This window comes from Macrosteles quadrilineatus, unplaced genomic scaffold (genome assembly GCF_028750875.1).
Source record: "Macrosteles quadrilineatus isolate MER2022 unplaced genomic scaffold, UCM_ALF_1.0 Scaffold_4__1_contigs__length_99947679, whole genome shotgun sequence".
Lineage (NCBI taxonomy): Eukaryota > Metazoa > Arthropoda > Insecta > Hemiptera > Cicadellidae > Macrosteles > Macrosteles quadrilineatus.
Window position 1 is genome coordinate 67,019,718 of NW_026542597.1, and position 24,211 is coordinate 67,043,928.

Below are 24,211 nucleotides of genomic sequence, written 5' to 3' on the forward strand. Positions count from 1 at the left end.
AGCACTCAGGGTAGCATCTTCCTACCAAACAGTGTTCGAACCCACCGTCCTGGTGATTGCTGGAGTCATCCCCGTCAAACTTTTGGCTGCAGAAAGGAAAGAAGGCAATATATCAGCGGCGTGGAGAGGACCAGGCAAGAAGCGAGGAGCGCGTCCGCACCTACCAGCTCTGGCAGGAGAGCTGGGAAAAGGAGACGCGGGGACGGTGGACCAGGCGACTGATTCTGCAAGTCACCCCTTGGGTAAATCGGCGGCACGGCGAGGTGGATTTTTACCTCACCCAATTTCTGATACGTCACGGATTTTTCCGGTCATACCTGTTCAGGATGGGCAAAGCTGTGTCATCCGATTGTATATACTTTGATTTGATTTGATTTGATTTGATACTGCCCAGGCACTCCTGATGACGCGGAACACACTTTTTTCCGCTGTCCACGATGGAAAAGGCCCCACCTGGAGGCTCAATACAACATACTATGTAGGTTACTGCTTAGTTTAAGTTTACAATGGCTGATAGTATGTACACCAAAGGTACGAATAGGTTCAAAATGGTGGAATTGATAAAATTAAATACATGTATGAGACAAAACATGCGAGGACAACAAAAATAAAGTTGCTTGAGACAGAAGTAGGGATTTAAAAATAAACAAGAAAAATAATAAAACTAAAATACTTTTATTAAAGTTGCAAACTTTTATTACTGGGTGGATCCAAACTTGTCTATTTCCACTTCTCCTTTTTACGTCGCGGATATAATAAATATAACAAATATAATCTTCAGTTGTAATCAGCCATCGTGCTATTCTGTCCAATGTAATATGAGGTGAGTTCTCTACCTCCGGTCAGAGTCAAGTAGTTGCCAGGACGCGGCGGTAGTTTAAAATGCCTTACCAACTTGTCGTGCCGGCGTTGTGTCACCCAGTGTGAAACGGGCCAATGTTTAGACTAAAACTTGAGACCACAATTCCTGTAGACTAGCGGGCAGTATTCATCAGCCAATAGACCGTACGCTTGAGTCGAACCAACCGTTATCAACATATTGTGGCTCATTTTGTTCCAAAAATGAACACTGTAGGAACTTTGTTTGATGTAAGAGACGATTTTCTCCCCTAGATTAGTTTGAAAGAAGTCCCCTGCAGATTCATAGTAGATTGTATATAAAATGGTTTTTTCCAATACTGTGAAGTTTCCATTGCAATGCTTTTGGGCCTCAGTTACCTGAAAATATTTAAAAATTGAGAAGGAATTTGACGTAGGAACTTAACTTTAAAATGGGTAACATTTGTCTGTGATATATGTCATGAATTCCAAGATTAGATTAAGGAGTATTTAGTAAACTATGACGGCTATCTTGTATAGGTACTTTTTATTTTGTAAATGCTATAGTACAACGTCAGCAAGGGATGTTTGACTGCTTGGTTTTGAGTTGCTTATATGCATGCTTAACACGTTCGCTACTGATTGCCACTTATATTCAACACTGCGATCATTGCCACGGACCGAGGTATATATTTTAATATTACTCATATACCGGGTGTGTTAGAACTCGTGTGAAATAAAGAACTTTACAAAATATTATCTAATAAAGAACTGATTTTATTCTGATAAAGAACAAATATTTTATAACATTTCTCTTTAACTAAATTGTTATGTTCTTCATCACTTTAAATTCTTTACACAACTCTTCTCAATAATTGTTTAAAATAAATTAAAATAAACCATCTGTTCAAAAAAACAAAGACTAATAAATTATTATATTTGATGTTGATCAATATAGAAATTTGTATTATATAAAAAACAACTTAATTTCCAACATCCTCCCCACCTTGGAATTTTGCTTTACGTCTTCAAAATTTCAAACAAAACTATTTACATGTTTTTTTTTATAAGTTCACAAGTCCATTTTCCTAGGGATTTTTATCTTTCTCCCTCTTCTTGTTTCTGTTGGTGTTGATGACTTATCTTCCACTTCAATATGTGCATCCTGATGCCTTGACATGTCCTTTGAATTTATTTCCATGGGGTAAAGTCTCTGGATGGGTCTTGTTAGTTCTCCTTTTGCTGTTTTTAACTTGGCTACTCTGCAGACTCCATCCTTTCCTCGTATTGTCTCCAACACTAGTGCTAGTGGCCAATTTATTCTTTTGATATTATCGTCACCTATTAGTACAATATCACCAGTACTTATTGTCCTCCTTCCTTTACCACTGTTTTCTTTAGATCTATGTACTAGCATTGCAAGGTATTCTTTCTTAAATCTTTATCTCAAATTTTGTCTTAAGCTTTGAAGATACCTCACTCGCTTGTTTAGAGTGGTTGAGTTAACAATTGGTTGTAGAAATACTGAAGGTGTGAGAGGTTGTAGCGTGTCATAGTCATCACTAATATAGGTCAAAGGCCTTGAGTTGATGGTAGATTCCAAATCACATAAAAGAGTCATTAATTCTTCATAATCTACTTTTGCCAATCTTAGATTTCTCCTCAACAGTTCCTTGACCATTCTCACTAGTCGTTCCCACATACCTCCCCACCATGGGGCACTTGGAGGATTGAATTTCCAGGTTATTTGTTGGATCTCGAATTTCCGAGAAATGGTTTTCCAATCCAACCGCTTAAGGATATTATTTGTACCGACAAAATTGGTCCCATTGTCTGTGTAAATTAGTGAAATTCGTCCTCTTCTGGATATAAATCGTCGTAAAGCAGATATAAAGGATTCCGTTGAAAGAGACTGTACCAGCTCTAAGTGCACAGCTCTGTACACGGCACATGTGAATAAAACCACCCATGCTCTTTCCCCGTTTCTTAGGTACAGTGGTCCTGCCAAATCAATGCCTGTAGACTGGAAAGCGTTGCATTCTGTGATCCGTTCTAAGGGAAGTGGAGCAACTGGTGCTTCTCCTGCTTTAGACTTGAATCTCTTGCATTTGGCACAGTGAGATAAAACATTGCGAATGGTTTTTCTACCCTTTAGAATCCAAAACCTATCTCTGACTATAACTAACATTGATTGAAGTCCAGCATGTTGATTAGCAACATGAAGTTCCATAATGATACGTGTGACGATAGGATGACCTGAAGGTAAAAGAATCGGCAATTTGAAATCTTCACTGTCGTCATTCAGAACTAGTCTGGTCTTCACTCTTAACAAACCCTTGTCATCGAAGAAAACTGGCAAGTTTTTCTGGAATTTTGATTTTTCTCCAAACGAGTTCTTTTGGATACATAAGATAACTTTCTCTTCAGCCATTTGAATCTCTTCACTACTTAAAGTTTCACTTTTTGATTCTTGATTGTGGCTTGAGTTCCTAATAAATCGTAAAATCCATGCTACCATTCTTAACAGTTTTAGGTAGCTTGAAAAGTATAGTAATGACATTGAGAAATCAATACTTTTTTCTGTAGTTACTGCTGATATAATCTTCTTTTTCCGTTCAGTATATGCTTCTGAATCTGGTAGCATAAGACTCGACACTGGCCACTGAGACTCATCATTTTGAAGCCAATACGGTCCTTTCCACCATTGAGATTCATAAAGTGTCTTAGCTCCGCAACCTCTTGAAGGCAAATCAGCAGGGTTAAGATCTCCTGAAATGTGGTGCCAATCATCTTTAGAAGTAGTGTTACAAATTTCCTTGCACCTGTTCCCAATGAAAGTTCTCCAATCCTCCTTCTCTTTGATCCATGTCAGTACGATTGATGAGTCTGTCCAAAAATATGTTTTACATGACATCTTCAACGCCTTTTGAACATGTGTGTAGATCCGAGCTCCCATAAGTGCGGCCAACAGCTCCAATCTTGGTATTGTTGCATTCTTCGGGGCAATCCTAGATTTTGCATATATAAGCTGCACAGCTACCTTGTTTTGAGACTTGGTTCTGATAAAAAGACAAGCTGCATAAGCCAGTTTACTAGCATCGCAAAATATATGAAAACTAGTCTCGTTTACGGACTGACTCCCTAACAGAAATAGTCTTCTTGGTATTCGACAGCTTTCCAACCAATGAATATTTTCAACCCACTTTGAAAATTGGCATGATATTTCATTTGGCAGTTCTTCATCCCATGTCAGTTTTTTCAGCCATGCCTCCTGCAAGAGTAACTTAGGTAATAAAGACACAGGACAAGTGAAACCTACCACATCAAAAATTCGCTGGGCTACTGAGAGTAGATCTCGTTTGGTTACCTTCTTGTTTGGCATAGAAATGGATCGTATGTCACAAAAAATCTCATCCTTTTCCCTGTCCCACAACATGCCCAGTAATGGTACAATATTTTCTGTTGAAAATTCATTTTCAAGGTTACTGACATCTGAATAGTTGCTAGCCCATTCTCTTAATTCAAACTGTCCTAGCTTCATTAGTTCCATGGATTCATTTACAAACTTTTTTAGTTCTACTGCAGAGTCAACACTAACAATACAATTGTCAACATAAAAGGCATCTTTCAGTTTCGCAGCTGTCTCTTGTAGATGAAGTGGTGCGTCATCCAAATGGTGATTTAGTGTGGCTCCTAACAGAAAGGGACTGGAGGTAATTCCAAAGACAACTCTGCAATGTCTAAAAGTTGTCAATTTTCTAGTCTTGTAGTCTTCCCACCAAATGAACCTAAGGTAGTCTCGGTCTTGAGGAGCTAAACTGATCTGTAAAAAAGCCTTTTTTATGTCTGCTGTTACTCCAATCTGGTGCTTCCTGAATTTCATTACAAGAGATGGAATCAACTCTACTAAATTTGGACCTGTAGCCAAACATTCATTCAAAGAATGCCCTCTTCTGTCCTTTGTAGACGCATCAAACACTGGACGCATTTTAGTAGTTAAGCTACTCTCTTTTATGACTGGGTGATGAGGCAGGTAATGGACCTTTGTTGACTCTGCTGATTCTGGAACATTTTCTATAATCCCTTCTTCTAACCATTCTTTGAAGACTTTATCATAGTCGTTGAATTTGTTAAGGGTATTTAATCTTCTAGTTGATGACATCAAACGTCTCTCTGCAATTTCATGATTGTCTAGAAGTTCAGGATGACCCTCCAACCACGGCAAACATACTTCGTACCTATTCTCAACATTCACTCTTACATTTTCTTTAAAATGTTGAAATACTTCTGCATCAATGGAGTCTCTCTGCTTCACCTCAATAGGGTCCTTGATTCCGATTGTCTCCAAGCTCCATAGATCTTTAATTTCAGATTTAGACTGGCAAAATAGAGTTAGCAGAGACATTTTACGACTTCCTCTGCATGGCTGCTTCCCCATCACGGTCCACCCAAGGTACGTTTCGATAGCGACTAGTTTGTCATCGATCTTCTGCATAGTTCCTGTGTACAAATCCACTAGTATATCTGCACCAAGTAAAATTTTAACATCTGGTACATTTTCACCCACATCAGTTAAAATAATGTTCTTTTCTTTTAAGATGTCAAAGTACTCTTCACTCTTAAGCCTAGGAACATGGTTGCAAATTGTTTCTTGATCTGTCACAGGAATAGAGATCTTGAAAGAGTTATTTACATTCTGAAGAGTCACTAGGTAGTTTTTATGAGATTTTTGTTTTACATTTACACCACCAAACAAGCTATGATTTATGACTTCACTACCTGTTTCTTGTAGACCTAATTTAGTGACACAGTCCTTCGTAATGTAGGATCTCTGGGAACCTGGATCCAAAAGTGCTCTTCCCAAATATTCTTTACCTTTATCATCCACAACCTTAACTAAAAGAGTCTGTAATAGAGTTTCTCCTTTACTATTTTCAAAATTGCTGAGAACCTCTGACTTAGGCTTAGGGCTACTTTGCTGCTGTAGATTAGAATCTGGTTTATCAGCATCAATTTTAGATCTACTTTCATACAAGTCCCTACACATGATTCCATAATGCCTTTTACAACAGAAGAGGCATTTTACAAATACCTTACATATTTTTGCTGCGTGGCCTTGTCTTAAGCATACAAAGCAGCAGTTTTTCTTAGTTAGATGTTCCTTCCTTTCATTTAATGTCAATTGTTGAAATGAGGAACAATCTTGAGCATTATGACCTCCCTTAGAACAGTAAATGCAGTTACTCACCGACCCTTTATGACCATCTGTACCAGTTGTCAATAGAGCAGCTGCCGTAGGTTGACCCTGACGAGGTTCGTGAACTGCTGACCTTCTCTTTTGGCTGCTACACTTGCTGTTGTTCTCTCCTGGAGTGGCAGATTTAAAACTCGAACGAGCAAGAGCCAGCCTTTCTTCACTCTCCACCTCAGCCTTTAGAAAATCAAGAAGTTCTTGTAAAAAATTACTCGATTTATCATCTGACAATGTAGAAGACGAGGGTGTGTGTGGTAACTTACTTGAACGATGCCGCTCCCAGGCTCGTAATGTTTCTTCGGGCAAAGCAGATTCTACCAGAGGATACAGCATTGAAGCGTACTTGTCTGAAGTGACTCCTAAAGTTTCAAGTGCCCTTAACTGTGTTTCTAGTTTGTCATACAGTCGGCACAGTTTAGTATTAGGACCTAGCGTTACTTGTTGGAGCACTAAACTGAGCAGTTCCCTCACATATACTTCTATTAAAAAGTGCTTCATCTTTAATATCCTCTGCTAGTAATTTATCCATTTCATTACTACACTTTGTAAAAGTCCTTCTTAGTTGAGTCCTTTTTGTATTTAATGACTTCAGCTTATCCATTGTAAAGTAAAATATAAGCTTAGTCCTAAATCTGAATTTTAACTATTAAAATGTCCTGTCACGGTCGCCACTATGTTAGAACTCGTGTGAAATAAAGAACTTTACAAAATATTATCTAATAAAGAACTGATTTTATTCTGATAAAGAACAAATATTTTATAACATTTCTCTTTAACTAAATTGTTATGTTCTTCATCACTTTAAATTCTTTACACAACTCTTCTCAATAATTGTTTAAAATAAATTAAAATAAACCATCTGTTCAAAAAAACAAAGACTAATAAATTATTATATTTGATGTTGATCAATATAGAAATTTGTATTATATAAAAAACAACTTAATTTCCAACAGGGTGTCTCTTGGTTCACAGTAAACGCAGACAACGTTCCAGTGATGCAGTGAAGTAATTAAAAACCAGTTTGCCATGCAACTATCATATGAATTCCACTAACTAATAATCATACTACTAATCATCTACAACTAATCATCATATCCACAGACCAAGTGACGCACATATGTTACAGACATCTATGTAGACCACTGCAGAGAATTTAGGGCCTTCAAATAGACCGTTAAAAAGATATAAACTTTTTAATAACACTGGGACACCAAGGCAAATATGTGACATCAGTCTATTTTAATGTGACCAGCTGTCGCATATATGCGACGGCAGTCTATGTGGAAACCGACCGCTGCATTTGCATATGTGCATCGCTGGACATATGAATGAAAAATGTAGTACTATTGGGGTAGCAAACGTGTCAAGAGTATAAACTATGAGAGAGACCTTCAAGCTCTATAAAAAGGTTCCCCAACATTTTACAGAACTGTGATGTGGTTTGAAAGTCTTCTAAGAAGTCCAGCTTTTTTGTTCTCACTCGCACAAGCACTTCTAAAAACTATCCTTTCAATATTGTAGACCATGAGGGGAGGGATTAGAGATTATTTGTTAGGAGCATGGATTCTTAAATTTTCTGCCCCAAAATTCCCAAGGGGTCAGGGGGGGGGGGTATGGAATACTCCCCTGTTGAGATGTTAAAATCCTAACAATCACAGTGTGATATCATTGGCCCAGCCAGCACTGTGCTTCCCCCAATTTAAAGACTTGAATCCACAAAGTAATAAGTCATGAAGAGAACAATCATTCTACCCAACCAGAATACGAAATATTTTGCAATACAATCTAACTAACCTTTATATTTTCAAGCTGAGTATAATTTTTGCTTTAAAAAAGACATCCTTCTAACAATTATTTGAAAAAATATTTTTCAAAATCTTATCAAGGGCATTATCTCCACCCTCTCACTCTACCGATGTCAAATATTCAGTCTTGGTGCAATAAAAACTAAAAATTAGATTCCGACTGACACTGTTTCAGTTTAAAGACAGTTCACTTTCTTCATTTATATTAATAAGCTAAAACCTTGGTAGTTGGAAACTACTGTTTGGCCTTTAACATAAACTGGTTAATAATATAAAATTATCTATTATTAAAATATAATATTATTAAATACTCCCAATGGCCAAGAACAGCAAATATCATAATGAAAGATCATTGTAGATATAACTTCATGTACCACTCCAAGAACTTATTCTTCTAAAGAAGTATGTCATTTAGTGTAATTAAGCTGTGACCTGCAAAAAGGGAGGATCAATAAAGAGCGAGGCACAGGATTTTGGGTCAACTTGGAGTAATCTAAGGCACAGACAGGTATCGGGTAGGCTACGATGGGGAGTGTTCTATGCTCCTACAAGAGGTAAAGGGGTTAAATCAAAGTATATAACAAAGCACACCTTTTGCACTTTGCATTCCTGTAAGATGATGGGAGTGATCAGAAGTGGCCCGTTAGCAGACCAATCATTAGGGTCGTAGTGTTTGTTTACGTGCTCTAGCGCTCTCTGGAGTATTTGGTGACCAACACCTTCAGGCTCAAAGTTGAGAACTCCATTAGCAATGACCTCTGCATCCTGCATGCCAGCCCAGTTGGTCTTCAGCTTGTTGAGTGACCTGAACATGAGGAAAACAATATTGACTATACTCAAAGATACTGTATCTAGAATATCTGATGTTTCAAAAATTCCTTTAATATACAAAATACACAATGAGTGGATTGTCTTTTATTACATGTACTTCCTTATTAGCTCTTTGGTGGGTTCTTGAAGATACAAAGTGGTATAGTGGAAAGTAGGAATAGAATTAGTGATCCCAATTTTAAAGTAATGAGTTTTTTCATTGAACTTTGGTTAAATCTTCTTTGCAAGGCTACTTAATACAGATGATGATCTACATAAACCAGTACGGTACTATTTTTGTTTGAAGAAGAAAACATATAGAAAACAAGAGCCACTCACAGTCTAAAAGGGTATTTTCTCCATAAGTTTATGTTACCCTATTGAGAAAGTTGAAGGGACATAACTTTTATCATTATTATCACTATCAATCGAGATGGAGATGCCACCTGGGTAGCATTTTAACGCAAATATAAGCAAAGGAAGAGTGTAGAATGGAGTATGATCTGTGTAGCTTTGTCACTAACTAAAACCCGCTGTTTCATTAGCCAGGATAATTTATTTAAAGCCAATGATCAGCCAACTGGGTCCAGTTTTGAACCATCAAAAAGCTACTGACTTCTTCTTCTCTCTGGATCGATCTGGCAGCCTTTTAATTGTAGGTAGAGCAAGCATTATTACCACTTGGTTACACAGCCAGTCATATGCTATAGGTAACAATGGTTTGTCTGCTGTATCAGTTTGACTTCCTAAAAAAATTGGCGTATTCTGCATTGCATAAATCAGTTATTTCCATCAATAACTCAATTCAACTAAGTCGATTGCGATCTTAAAACTGGTGACAGCCTTAACATGAGGATGAATCATTTGGTTTCGATAGTCAAAGGCCAATGGTTTTCTTTTCGTATACAAATACTTAATATAGTTTTTTATACATATGAAAAAGGCCCGCCTTTATTAGAAAATTAGAAATAGATTTGAAAATAGGCATACACTTTTAGCCAATAATTAAAAAATCCATGGATTTTTTAGATAATTAATTAACTTTTCGCTAAACTTGTATCTAAATATAATATAGCTTTTGTTAATGTTTTATCTCAAGCTTACCTGATTGTAATTACGTCCAGGTCACAATAAGTTCCCCCAAATCTCCATAGAAGTGTCAACCTTACTAAGTCACTGGTATGTTCTACTGGGTAATCTGAAGTCTCAAGAAGTTTCTTCCTGTGAAGATCTTCCAAGGGAGAACCCGCAAATATTTCTGTTGTGTTCAATCTAACCACATGAATGTTTGGGAGCTTGAAGAGTTTCTCAACAAATTTCGGAGAGTATTTAAAAAAGTTATCATCTAACGGACAGGAGTGAAATATGTATACTTTATGGTCTAAATTCATCTCCGCTGTTGATTCTATGGCACAGCATTGACGAGCATTGAGTACAAATCCTTTATTGTCTTTGTTCTGGGCTGCCATTTTTTCAGTTGCACATGTTGATTCAATGAAAAATATATTTTCTGTAGATTTTCTAATATCTGCCAACCCAACAAATAGCTTTCTTCCGCCAACTTTTTGTCGTTCGGCGTAAACCTTTTTTAAGGTCTTAATGGTCTCACTCTCTGTTTTGAAATCAGTTTCAGTAATATTTTGATTGTCAAAACTGCTGTTGGGTTCAGATTTACTAAGGAGTATGTATTCAGTAGCGTTGTGATTGGAAGATTCGGTAGCATCAGCTACATCAGCTGTTGCTACCTTTTGACTTTTGGTTGATGAGATATATACCTTGAAATAACCATCCTCATTCTTGGGAACATAATCTCCTGTGGCTAGCAAACCTGCAATTACGTAAAGAAGGCATATACTGAAGAAAGATATGAGGAATACCAATTTAAATCTTTTACTATCTTTCATTCGCTGCTTCACTTTTGAGATGATTCATAAAGCTTATTGATTCATTCCCATTGTGTTGTTTTCAAGATCTGAAAAAGGAAACGTTTAATGAAGGTGATAAAATCCATTCTTGTTAAAAAATAATGTTTTTTTTTTTAATAAACATAGTATACGTTAGAGGTGAATTATTAGGGAGAAGTTGATCCTCAAAACCGCAAAAAAATATGATCAGCAAGAATAAAAAGAATTGTTTTAAGGAACTTTACTCATGCCTCTAAGATTAGCATTTGGATATTAAATTAAATCAAACAAACTTGACTAAACAACTTATCATAGACAGAATTGTTTGTCACCTGGATTCTCTCATTGATAGTGACTCAATCAATACATTACCTACAAACTTGAGACAAATAAGCCTGGCATTGTTCCTGAACAACAATTTGTGCTGAGTTACAAGAACCTGCTGTACTATTTCATTATTAAGTTCATAAAAAAAACAATTTATTTCCACACAAAGCTGTTATAATAGTTTTATTATCTTTTACTAATTGTACGGCATTTGAGTTTATTATGTTTTATTCAGTTTTTTTTAGACTATCGTATACTGTAGTACATTTTTCAAAATTTGATAATGATTTTGGTAAATTTTCCTGGCTTTATAAAAATCTATTATTTGTCAGTAATACAGCTACAAAGAACATCACACTGTATTCTACTTACCTTTTATTAATATTTAGGTAAAATATGCCTATTATAACTTAAATAATATAGTAAATTTGGCACAATCTACTGAGTGTTTATTTAAAAACACAACCCCCATTACAGATACTGTGAGACACTGTTTAGGGGAATATAAAATAAATCATAATAAAATCACATAACAAAAAATAAAAGTACGCGTATCTCTTAAACATAAAATCATATAGGTCTACATTCTCATAGGTGCATCGGCACTACTTTTATATCATCCCAGGTTTCACCACCTTAGTTAAAAACAAAACTTTTATCATAAGTAGTAGGCTAAAGTTGCATTCCGTTTCTGAATAAAATGGTGGATGCGGAACAATTATTTTACAGCATTTTAAAATATCCAACACTCTTCCGAATTCTCACCCCGTTGCAAGGAACAACATCTAATTTACAATCAATTCCCAACTACACTAATTAAACCCATGATCAATATTATTTATTACTACATTAAACCATACAGTATAACTATACAAACATACATATCTGCTGATTGGTTATGAAGTAATGAAAACAGGGATGCCAACATATGAGGTTGTTTTGTTGTTAAACAGTCTTTCACGGTACTTGCAATTTGGGTTGCATTTTACAAAAATCACCATGGATTATGCTTTGTTTGTTACCTATTAAAGCATTAAGTAATTAAGTACATAAGTAAGTGAAAAGTAAAAAGAGTAAAAGGAAGTAAGTAAGGCGTACATTCAGATTGGTTGTAATATTTTTAAATTTACCTAAAACCTGGGGTTACATTTGATTTTTCTTCAGTAAATATACAATTCTCATGCAAAATACAATTTTATGTACTTTATGATGAAACTGAAGGTGAATTTTCAACTGTAAATGAAAAACGCTTAGTGTAGGATTATTTAGTTTATGCAAAACCAAAGATTAACAACTCCAAATGGTTTTTTGTAGAACACTGCTTTTAAAAATTTGTATTAAATAAGACTTCCTAAATTCAACTAAATTGTAATTATGTTTCTAGGGATTAAGTAAAACAAAATACTAACATCTAAAAAAGCCTTAGTTATCACATGACCAGATGAGTCAGAATTGAAAATGTTATCTTCTATTTATGTGATGAGTGTAATAGTATTTCATGTTGTCAGTAAAAAGATTATTTCCTCTTACAAACACATTATAATTGCTGAAACATCTAAATCAAATTCATATAAACTGTAACAAGATAACAAATAATACAAATTTTTGAAGATTTAGTTCGGCTGTTTCATCACAGGATTCAACATGTGGTGGAAAATCGTGGTAAATATTTTATTTTATTTCAAACATTTTGTTCATAACTCGTAATATTACCAGTAAAATTAAGTAAATTGTGGAACAGTATTCTGATACACACTCTCTTTCATCCCAATTAAAAGGTATTTAACTACCTCAGCTTGCAAAACAGGTTCCCAAGAATGATTTTCAAGTTGTTAATACCAGGACAACTGAATTATTAATTTTGAAGAGATTAGATTCCTATTTTTAATATTCACATTAATATGGGTTGTCAATTTAAAAGTAGGGATCCAAACGTTTTTGTAAAAAACAACTATTATTTAAGTTTGAAAATCTCCTTTGTGTTGCTTAAACTTTTCGGAATTTTTGGAATCAGGTTCAAAAATTTGTAAAACACTGGATTCTTTTACTATCTCTACAAAATAGGTCTTATTTTGATACTAGCAAATACGATGGCGGTTTTGTTAGGTAAGGGCGTTTAGGTAAGGGGTTAATGGGGTAATGGGATTTATGGGTAAGTAAAGGGTTATCCCCCGCAGTGAGGGGTTTTTACATATGATTCGTAGTACGCTTGTACCCTGCAACGAGGCTCCTTGCTTACTGACATTATTTGTGAACAGAATTACATCATTTGCAGCTCTGTAGCTGACACTTTGCCTTGTGTTTAACATTTTTCAACTATTGAATCTCTCGCCGGGTGCGAGATAAGGTTGGTGATACGTTTTTACCACAAGAAACATATCCGATGCTGACATTCATCGCCAGATGAGTGAAGTTTACAATGCAATGATAGCGGGGAAAGCGCAGAAATATGCTAGAGTTTGGAAATGGCAGTGAAAAAAGGTTATGGATGGAAGGAATGTGGTTAAGTCACATAGTCATTATTTAGTTATGGGATCTTATTATGTCCTTTGCCATCAAATAGCATCTTCAAGATGTTTTTTAGTGTAAAGAAATAACAAGGCGGTATAAATAAATTTAAGAGTTATTGTTGAAAATTATGACTGAAAACAATGCTGTTTCAGGGAATGATGGCTGCTGCCTCCTTTATAGGGTCTTTCTTGGGATCCTTGACTGAGCTTTACATGGCCTACAAGAGTGTGCAGGAAGTCAGTCGAAGAATGAAAATGGCGCAAGGGAAAAAGCCTCAAACCCAACAGCCCGGGAGCTTTACAATGGTCCCTGAAGAGACAACAAGTAAAACAACTTAGAAGTGGCGGATTTGATTAAAATTGAAGAAAATTCTTACCTAATTGAAATGTTTAAATGTACCTAATCTAAAATAATGCAGTTTTTAATATAGCTTCATAAGTAAACTACTATAAAGGTTAAACTAAATTGGTATAGGAGTGTCATTATCCCTGTAAAATAGTTTGAGATTCAATTTTAGAGTGTACAAAATATTCTCAAAAAGAATTGCGAAAGAAATAAGCAAAGCTTTAATAAAGCTTGAATGGGTGGACTAAACTGTTCATATTCCAAGATATTATTGCTCAAAAACCTATTTGAACAAGCAAACTAAACAATAGTCTTTAACGATAAAAGAAGATAAAATTGATTCTGTAGGCATAAGTCAACTACATAAGAAGTTCTCATACATAAGAACACTCACAATTAATTTGTTCATATGCCTCAAAATACAAAGGGAAAGTGGTATGTGTTGAAAGGGAATTGGGAGCGTTTGTGGACAAACTTGTTCTAAAACTGTTTGAAAAGAGCGAGATTTCGCTTTTGTCTAGAATGTAATCGTTTTGTAAAACACTGGTTTCGTGAACTTTTGTATATTTTAGTAAATACTGTGGTTTGAAAAGTTTATTTTGAAAGGCACAATTTTGTAAGATCTTCATGAACAAGATTTAGATTTTATTTTTAGCTATCATCTGTATTGTGAAGAAAATAAAATAAATATTGACACATTTCAATCTAGTCATGCAAATCCGACGTGCACTGAAATAGAAATTTTAAGAACCCACGATAGAATTCTAGTGAATTTGCAATAAACTGAAAAACACAGATAACAACTAACACAAAAATATCTCTTGAGCTTTTACATGCTTTGCAGTAGGATACAAGCTGAAACAAACGTAGCGAAATAAACAGATATACTTCCTTGTTAGTAAAGTTTACTCTTGATAATCCGACACTCTATAGTCCGTCACACTCGGTAATCCGGCAATGGGAAATATGAGTCATCGACCGATATCAGAACTAACAGTGGAGTTTGATCCAAATTCCCAAAACGGCCTAGGCCTACTCATATATTTTTTTAATTTTTTACTATACATTCGATAACTATTCCATTTTAGTTATCTATAGTTCCTCTATAACAATTTTCGTAAGTTTTCAAAACGTAATTGAATAAAATACAAATTTTTCTGAATAGGATCCTTAAGAGTCAATGAAAAGAGATTCGATTATGTGACGACGATGTGCTATTTTACCACTAGATGATGTCCTGTCACCCAATTTTATGATGTAATCTAGGTACTAGTAGAACCTGCAGGCCTACTTTAGGCAAAATTAACCGTGAAAAAATACAGAAAGTGAGATTTAGGAAAATCAAAAGATAAAACAACCTCAACTAACATAAATAACATAAAAATGAAACCTATTCATGGCAGACACAATTTTTTGTACATATCATTGATATTTGCTTGCAACTAATAAATTAGTTGCTATCTGACCTGCTGATGCATAAAAAAGTATGAAAAAATATCAATAGCCTACATAATTAGCAATTGAGAAATAAAATCACAAAAAGTGCGTAATTTTGACTGTTAATATAAAACCTTATTCTCAAACGTGTAGAAAACGAACTGAAGATAAGTTTATCCCGATTTTTGTTGCTTTAAAAGTACGTAAAAGACAATCTTTGACTGGATATGTGGTAATCGTTAAACAAGCAAATATTTCACTACCAATAAAATATATTTTTGAACTAGATGACTCTGAAATAGACTGTAGTCTTACCTGGAGCGGCAGTTAAGACGAAATGACGCTTAACGGCAACGCAAGTTTGAGATAGGCTATATCACCTGAACAAACAAAGACTTCGTCATCATTCTCCCAGGTGCGTCATATTGCCCAATCATCACGGCCTCATTCAAATCCACCACTAGACACTTCTCTTTTGATCTAGTGGTAGACCTCGGGATTTCAGAGCCCAAGGTCCCGGGTTCAAATCCCGTTAAACACCAATGTATTTTATAGATGTGATAATACCATTAAACTTCAATTCACTACAAAAAGCCGTTACCAAATAAATGAAATAGCATAGTTTGGTGTAAAAACAAAAGGGTGGGTGTGCGTATTGAAATTTTTTAGTTTTGGAATTTTTAACGTGGAAGTTTGTCTTTGGACCAGGAACTATACCTTAAAACGTAATTAGGGTGTAGGAAAACGCTGTATAAAGTGAAAAAGTCCACTAACATATACACAATTTACGACAAATAATCCAAAGGGCCTATGTTTTGTGTTAAAAAAGTAGATTATGTCAAATATTATAAGTAGGGACACCGATAAAGAGATGCAACCAACAATCTCTAGTCAAATAGCTTCACTGCCTCGACATTCATTTAAACAATATTTCGGTCAAAGTAGTAAACGTATCTGGGACTGTAACGTTGTTGTTTAGGTCGTATAAATCGGTAAGATGTAATACTAGGTGGCGTTCGCAGAGGCATCCACAAAATTGAGCGGAGTCATCAAGGGTTTATATTATATTGTTTTGGTCATACTACAGTAATCTCAGTCGTTTTTAATGCATGCGTTGCGGGTCAATGAAGTGTAGCAATTTTACTCTTTAGGAAGTAAAAAAAGTGTTTATCCTCTATGGAGTAAAAATATTTTTTATCCTCTATGGAGTAAAACTCAGCTGTTATCAACTCAGTTGTAAATTTCTATCATAAACGATTGCATGTATCGAAATATGTATCGATTCGTGCTTCGAAATTATTTTAACCTACAGTCTACAGTCTCTTCCCAAAGCGTTTTAGCTTTGCAGATACATTAATCCATTCCCACACTCAACACACTCACCTTTACTACTTCCTTCACCACCCCCTTGCGTCGTGGACCTATTTCCCTCTCTTCCTATAACATTTTAGGATTGCAGATATATTAATTAATTGTAAAGTAATTGCCAAAGACAGTTCCAACACTATGCACTGCAAGCCTTACCACTTCCTTCACCATTTCCTACGTCATAGACTTGTTTCCTTCCCTTCTCATAGCATTTTTGGATTAAAGATACATCAATCTAACTGCCACAGACGGTTTTCACACTATGCTCATGCTTTACTACTATCTAAGCCCTTTTCTACATCGTGGACCTGTTCTCTTCACTTTCCATAGCAATTTAGTATTTTAGATACGTCAATCTAATTGCCACAAACATTCCCCACACTCCGCACTGCTAGCCTTACTACTTCTTCCACAATTTTCTATGACGTGGGGATGCTTCTATCCCTTCTCAAAGCATTTCAGCATTGCAGATACATTAATTTAACTGCTACAAACCGTTTCCAGTTCCCACACTCCACACTCCACACTGCTCACCTTACTAATTCCTTCACCACTTCATACGTCTCGGACCTTTTCTCTCCCTTCCCATAGCATTTTATGATTGCAGATACCTTAATCTAACTGTCATAAACAGTTCCTATACTCCAGACAGCTAGCCTTGACTACTTCCTTCATCACTTCCTATGTCGTGGACCCGTTTTCCTCCCTTCCCATAGCATTTTATGATTGCAGATACCTTAATCTAATCGTCATAAACAGTTCCCACATTTCGAACAGCTTGCCTTGACTACTTCCTTCATCACTTCCTATGCCACGCAACTGTTTCCCTCCCTTTCCATAGAATTTTATGATTGCAGGTACCTTAATCTAATTGTCATAAACAGTTCCCACACTCCGGACAGCTTGCCTTGAATACTTCCTTCATCACTTCCTACGTCGCGGACCCGTTATCCTTCCTTCCCATAGCATTTTAGGAATGCAGATATCTTCATCTAATCGTCATAAACAGTTCCTATACTCCAGACAGCTAGCCTTGACTACTTCCTTCATCACTTCCTACGTCGCGGACCTGTTTTCCTCCTTTCCCATAGCATTTTATGATTGCAGATACCTCAATCTAATCGTCATAAACAGCTCCCACACTCCGGACCGCTCGCCTTTACTAATTCCTTCACCACTTCCTATGCCACGCAACTGTTTCCCTCCCTTTCCATAGAATTTTATGATTGCAGGTACCTTAATCTAATTGTCATAAACAGTTCCCACACTCCGGACAGCTTGCCTTGACTACTTCCTTCATCACTTCCTACGTCGCGGACCCGTTATCCCTCCTTCCCATAGCATTTTAGGAATGCAGATATCTTCATCTAATCGTCATAAACAGTGCCCACACTCCGGACTGCTCGCCTTTACTACTTCCTTCACCACTTCCAACGTGACGGACATGTTTCCCTCCCTTCCCATAGCATCATAGGATCTCAAATACCTTAATATAATGGTCGTAAGCAGTTCCCACACTCCGGACAGCTTGCCTTGACTACTTCCTTCATCACTTCCTACGTCGCGGACCCGTTTTCCTCCCTTCCCTTATAATTTTTGGAATGCAGATACCTAAATCTAATCGTCATAAACAGTCTCCACACTCCAGACTGCTCACCTTTAGTACTTCCTTTAACACTTCCTACGTCGCGAACCTCAAGCTAGTGTCGTCATTTGATTATTTTATGATCCATACCACCGTTTATGTTCTAATATCTGTGGAATAATGCTATCAGCTATTTATTTATCTACTGCATTCAAAAGTCAACAGCTGATCATATGTCTTTGTTTATGTGTCAAATACTGCTTCCATAAGGATTACATTGAAACTTTGAGGCCCAGTGGGGCGGATTCCCGAGAGTTATTTTTAACGCCATATAGATGTTGGCACTAACCGATATGGTCTTTATCACCATCCAAAATTTGAAAACGATTGATTCAGCCGTCTAGGAGGAGTTTGCGTATTACGAAATGCATAAAAGTCGACGTATAAGAGCTTCGCTCGCTTCGCTCGCTCCGCTCAATTAAAATCAGAAGTAAATGTTCAAGACACAAAATGTGTTTGCTTCAAAAAGTAAGTGTTATGAGCGAAATGGAGTAACTGCTTTACCTTAGCCAATGGCCAGCCGCTGCTGGAGTCAGTCAGTAAAGTTAACATTTTTGAATTTTGGCCCCACCAATGATGTGACATAATTTGCATGGGAAAGCCAAAATAACCAATTGATAGAGCCGACAAGTAGTATAACCCTACTGACAATCAGCAACCTACATTATGATATGAAATCACTTGCTGCAACTACGACGGCTATTTGATAAAAATTCAGTCGTTATAACACAGTAGACATCACAGGAGTTTTTAAAATTGCACAGTATTAAATTGCTAGAATTGAAAATAAACATAAATCTTCATTCTAATGTGTCATTTCCGGTAACGAGAAATCCTTCCAATGTAGAAATGTCAAAATAACTCTTTCGTACGTACATAGCTAACGTTTAGCAATATCTTGTGTAACAAAATCAAAAACATAAATTAAATATGTTACCATGTAAAAGTTAAAAAGATTTTTAAAATCCTATATAAATAGTCAAGCATATTTCTTGAAAACCTTTTTTCTTAGCTCGTGTGCATCGCAGGGAAAATCTACGCATACTGTTGAAAATATATTTTTCCAGTATATGTGCAAAACCCCTTTAAAAATTAAAAATAAGCTAAAAAAGCTCAAAAAATAAATCGTAAATGAAAAATGTAAATGTATGGTCCCATATAGCTTTAACTTTCTTTATAGGTTAAGTATATTTCATAATTTAACTTGTGCTCTCTTTTATCCGACTGCTTGGATTTCTAATTATTCCTGATTTGTGAAGGTTAATTGCACTTCGACTACAATTAATTCTGATTTGACAAACACATCACATCGTAATTTAACAACAAATAAATAGTTAATTTTACTTTATGTATTTAAAAAATAGTTCATGTATTTAAGTAATCGAGAACTAATGATGATAGACATTCATTTTTGTTTGAGCAGATCAGTAAAATATAGAAAGACAAATAATTATTAATTATGATATCACAGAGAATCATTCTAGACGAAAACCGTGTAGAATATTTTCTTTTCCATTGCTACGAAAATACAAATAGTGGGTAGCAAACTGAACACTTTCAAAAGTATTCACTTGGATTATCAAAAGGTTTAAATCTCCCAAGTAGGAACAATCACACTAACCGAACGTGAATGTTGTAAGAAATTTAATTACGAGCGAGATAGATATGATATTTTCATTCTTCACTTAATTTTAAATACTTATACATATTTTTGTCTGACATGTTTAATGTCATTTTTGCTGTTTCTTCAACGTGTCTCCTAACGACTCCTTTCAAGATTTAGCACAAATAAGAGCAACAGCGGAGGACTATTGCAATTGTTTGGACTCTGACGATTCATAATTAATCAATGCAATACACTTCTTAGTTAACTATTTTGTTTGGTTTGGTTTTTAGAAATTTAGAAAAGTTATATTTTTAATAATCCAGGGTATAGCGTTGAATTTACTTACACGTTCTTGGTAATTTTGAATAGAGATAAGTAGTTATTAAATGAGAGTATTTTATGGACAATTGAAATGAAATGGAAAATCTTTGGTTCTAGTCGTCAATTATTACTTTTCGTTATGTTAAGAAGTTCGGGAGAGGGGGGGGAGAGGGGTTGAAAGTCCTAAACATTTTGCTCCTTATATAATTCAGAATGCAATCTTCAGATTTTCCTACACAATGTGTTAAATTTTTCATAAAATGAATGTAATATTAAACATTTGAATGTTCTACCCTTTCTTATCGTGTTAAGTTTAAGCATGTGTAACCGTGTAGGGGTTGACGAAGGAAGTAACGAATTTCAATTAGGCTACTTTTTTATTACAATTCAACACTTAGCGAATCAAACAATTTATTATTGCACGAAAGCGATATAAGCTTCAATGGTCTTTTACAGCAATATAATCACTATTTCCCTAGTTTTCTGTTTACAAATGTTTATCATAAACAATAGTGATACAGCATGTAATGAGGTGTGATGAAACTGTTTCGATGCGACGATGTGATGACGTCATCAACATAACAGTGATTGTGATTGTGATAAGGCACATGGGACGCTCTCGACTGGACGCTAAACTTTGTAAGTTATTACTAAATAGCTTTGTTATTTTCGTATTTCGCTAATGAGAAGATATTACCTTATACATTGTAGTTAGAACAGATTTGAATAAGTGTAATATTTTAATAATTTTTATTAGACAACAATGCGAAAACTGAATGTAAATGTAGTGTGAGGGTAGAATGAAACAATAGGCCTATGTCTAGTGTAAGTAACTTTGTTGCTGACATCAACGATTGTATACAACTTTTAGGCATTATACAATTTTATGTCACTAGGTCAGGTGTCGCGAGCAGTGTGATGTGCTGCAATAATTTTTCACCACATGTATCAAATATATGCTTTGAAACAAATACAAAGATCAATTATACACGGTGAATTTTAAATGAGTTCCCCCCTACTTTTTTCTACATTTCTTAAGATATCAACTCCGGACCACGTCAAATCATTGTAGAGTAGTAAGTACTTCATTTTGACTGGGTATACATTTTTGGCCGCCATCTTGGATCCGCCATATTGGATACAAAGTTTTTTTTTTCAAATGTAAAGGTAGGGTTGTGACCCATTATTCCAAATAAAAATTTTACGCTGATTACAATGCCGCAAATAGTTTTTAAAAATCTTTATCCGTTCTAAAGTTATAAGGACGTTTTATAACTTTATTTTTAGCCCTTTTTAACATTGTGCATTTACAAACTAAGACCATAATGTCAAAATAGTGCTAGATAAAGATAAGTATACACCACCATTCATTGTCGACCTATTTTCACTTGGTTATGACGGATGTATTTTTTTCGGCCGCCATCTTGGATCCGCCATTTTGAAATGTGACAGATTAATTTAAATATGAAGGTGGTGTTGTGACCCATCATTTTCAACTACTTTTTTATGCTGAATTCAATGCCGCAATCAGTCTTTCATTTGCATGTTTTGTTTTTGAATTATTGAAATTTTAAATAAGATAATTTTAATATTTCATCAAGAAAGCTTGATAACCAAAAACGGATTGCGGCATTGAGTTCAGCATAAAAAAGTAGTTGAAAATGATGGGTCACAACACCACCTTCATATTTAAATTAATTTGTCTCATTTCAAAATGGCGGATCCAAGATGGCGGCCGAAAAAAATACATCCGTCATAACCAAGTGAAAATAGGTCGACAATGAATGGTGGTGTATACTTATCTTTATCTAGCACTATTTTGACATTATGGTCTTAGTTTGTAAATTCACAATGTTAAAATGGGCTAAAAATAAAGTTATAAAAAGTCCTTATAACTTTAAAACGGATAAAGATTTTTAAAAACTATTTGCGGCATTGTAATTAGCGTAAAATTTTAGTTTGGAATAATGGGTCACAACCCTACCTTTACATTTGAAAAAAAAAACTTTGTATCCAATATGGCGGATCCAAGATGGCGGCCAAAAATGTATACCCAGTCAAAATGAAGTACTTACTACTCTACAATGATCTGACGTGGTCCGGAGTTGATATCTTAAGAAATGTAGAAAAAAGTTGGGGGGGAACTCATTTAAAATTCACCCTGTATATTACTGTATATTAGAGCAAAGTTCTGCACAATAGCAACTCATGCGTTATTTATCGACTAATGAGAGTCAAACATTGACTATTGAAATCATAGTTAATTGTATTTCTAAAAATTAATGTGATTTTGAAAGTTTAGGCAAAGGACAGCGACAACAAACCGAATCCATTTTTGAAACGTCAAATTGCTGGTGCCTTTTGTCAGCATCGAACTCACTACCTACTAATTACGAAACGATCGCTGTAACCACTAAGCTAGTCAATTACTTGTACTACCTGTACCATCAAGGTCGATACTAGCTAAAATAACGCGCCTATTATACCCCGTTTTAGAGCGTGATCGGTTGAAGCATTGCACTTTGCATAGGCCAGCTTCAGCCAAAATATCTAAAAAAGATAACATACTGTAGTTGAATAAGCCACTTAGAGAGTGTACTACGATTAAAATGATATTTATGTCCTAAATTGTTTTGCATTTTCTGTGGTATTAGATGTGACATAGAAGATAATGTAGTTTCCAATAAGTTGTCCTTTTAATTTGGACAACTTACTGTCCCATTAAAACTAGACTAAACAAACTGTCAAAATAAATCTGGACACAACTTTACATTCGAATGTTATTTCTAGTTGAAATGAAATGAAATGAAATGAAAATCCTTAGGCGAACTTAGGACCTCATGGTCCTTTCTTACAGTTAACCTCTAAAAAACTAATGATAACAACAAAATAATAACAAAAAATACAACACAGTTTGTAACAAAACAAGTTATAAAATGTCATAATTTATTCAATCTTCCCTAACATACATTAACACACACACACACACACACACACACACACGTACACCCTCTGTTGCATCTAGGCCTAACGCACGCCATCCCGCCAAGCCACGGCCATCCGGTCAAGGTAATATCCTTTCAGCGTCACCATCAGTCGCGATCGGTTTTCTATGGATTTAATGTGAAAAGGTATGGAGTTCCATAGGCGGCATGCTGTTACTAAAAATGATTTGTTGTAAACAGTTGTTCTGTGATGAGGAATGCGAAGCGTGGACGAGCCAGAGCGGGTATCCCTTGCGCCTCTTTCATTCAAAAATTTAAAATTCTTTGCAAGATAATTTGGAATTCCAAGAGTTCTCCCCATAAAGACTGAAGCTACGAGTCCAATATATGTTGTTTAAAGGCTTATAGTGAAAATTTTCCGTCACAATGGTAAAAAACAATACACAACGTTTCGGGACCTGAAATCTGATCCCGTTCTCAGGTGAAAAAACTGAACCATCACATTACAACTAACAATACACCCAACCTAAGTTGGAATACACTCCAGAGAGTAGCAGTCAAGTCATGATACAACATGAAAAATAACCAATCACAAAACACGACAAATCCATAGGAAAATGAAAAATAAGATTTAAGGTAAATAGCTCACCAATAATGGAACACTAATCGCACATCTCGCAATGACACCACCAATGAGTTTTTCACCTGAGGACGGGATCAGATTGCAGATCACGAAAAGTTGTATACCATTGTGATGGAAAATACCCGCAATAAACCTTTACACAACATTAACTTCCAACAAACAACTAAATATGTTTGAGCAGAAATATTGAAAATACTATTACCAAACTGTCATAGTACATTAAAAGTTTCATTGAGTTTAGCTCATAGTGCGGTGACGTTTATGAGATAGATTGCATGCTTACTGGAACATAACTGATTTGTTACCATTGTTGTTCAGTTATACGTGCCAAAGCATATTTGTCTCATTAATTTAGCTTGTTGAGGATCAATACAGATACTACTTATAACTCTTACACAATGCTTTGTATGTAATCCATATTTGCGCACCTTTACTTTCACTTTTCATCGTGGTTTTCAATTAGAAACACAT

The 24,211-nt window shown here is 35.5% G+C and overlaps 1 protein-coding gene and 1 long non-coding RNA gene across 2 annotated transcripts; one reads left to right on the forward strand and one right to left on the reverse strand.

Annotated features, from left to right (window-relative positions):
* Window positions 1-658: 658 nt before the first annotated feature.
* On the reverse strand, window positions 659-15,639 carry LOC128993566 (lactosylceramide 4-alpha-galactosyltransferase-like). Its single transcript, XM_054417538.1, has 4 exons — window positions 15,528-15,639; window positions 9,793-10,660; window positions 8,470-8,683; window positions 659-1,218 (listed from the first exon to the last, which is right to left on the reverse strand). The coding sequence occupies exons 2-4, from the start codon at window positions 10,590-10,592 to the stop codon at window positions 946-948; spliced, it is 1,287 nt and encodes a 428-aa protein (XP_054273513.1). The 5' UTR covers window positions 10,593-10,660; window positions 15,528-15,639; the 3' UTR covers window positions 659-945.
* Window positions 12,441-13,805, forward strand: LOC128993567 (uncharacterized). The gene is made up of 2 exons (XR_008490771.1): window positions 12,441-12,581; window positions 13,583-13,805. It is a non-coding gene; the product is annotated as an uncharacterized LOC128993567 (long non-coding RNA).
* Window positions 15,640-24,211: the final 8,572 nt, after the last annotated feature.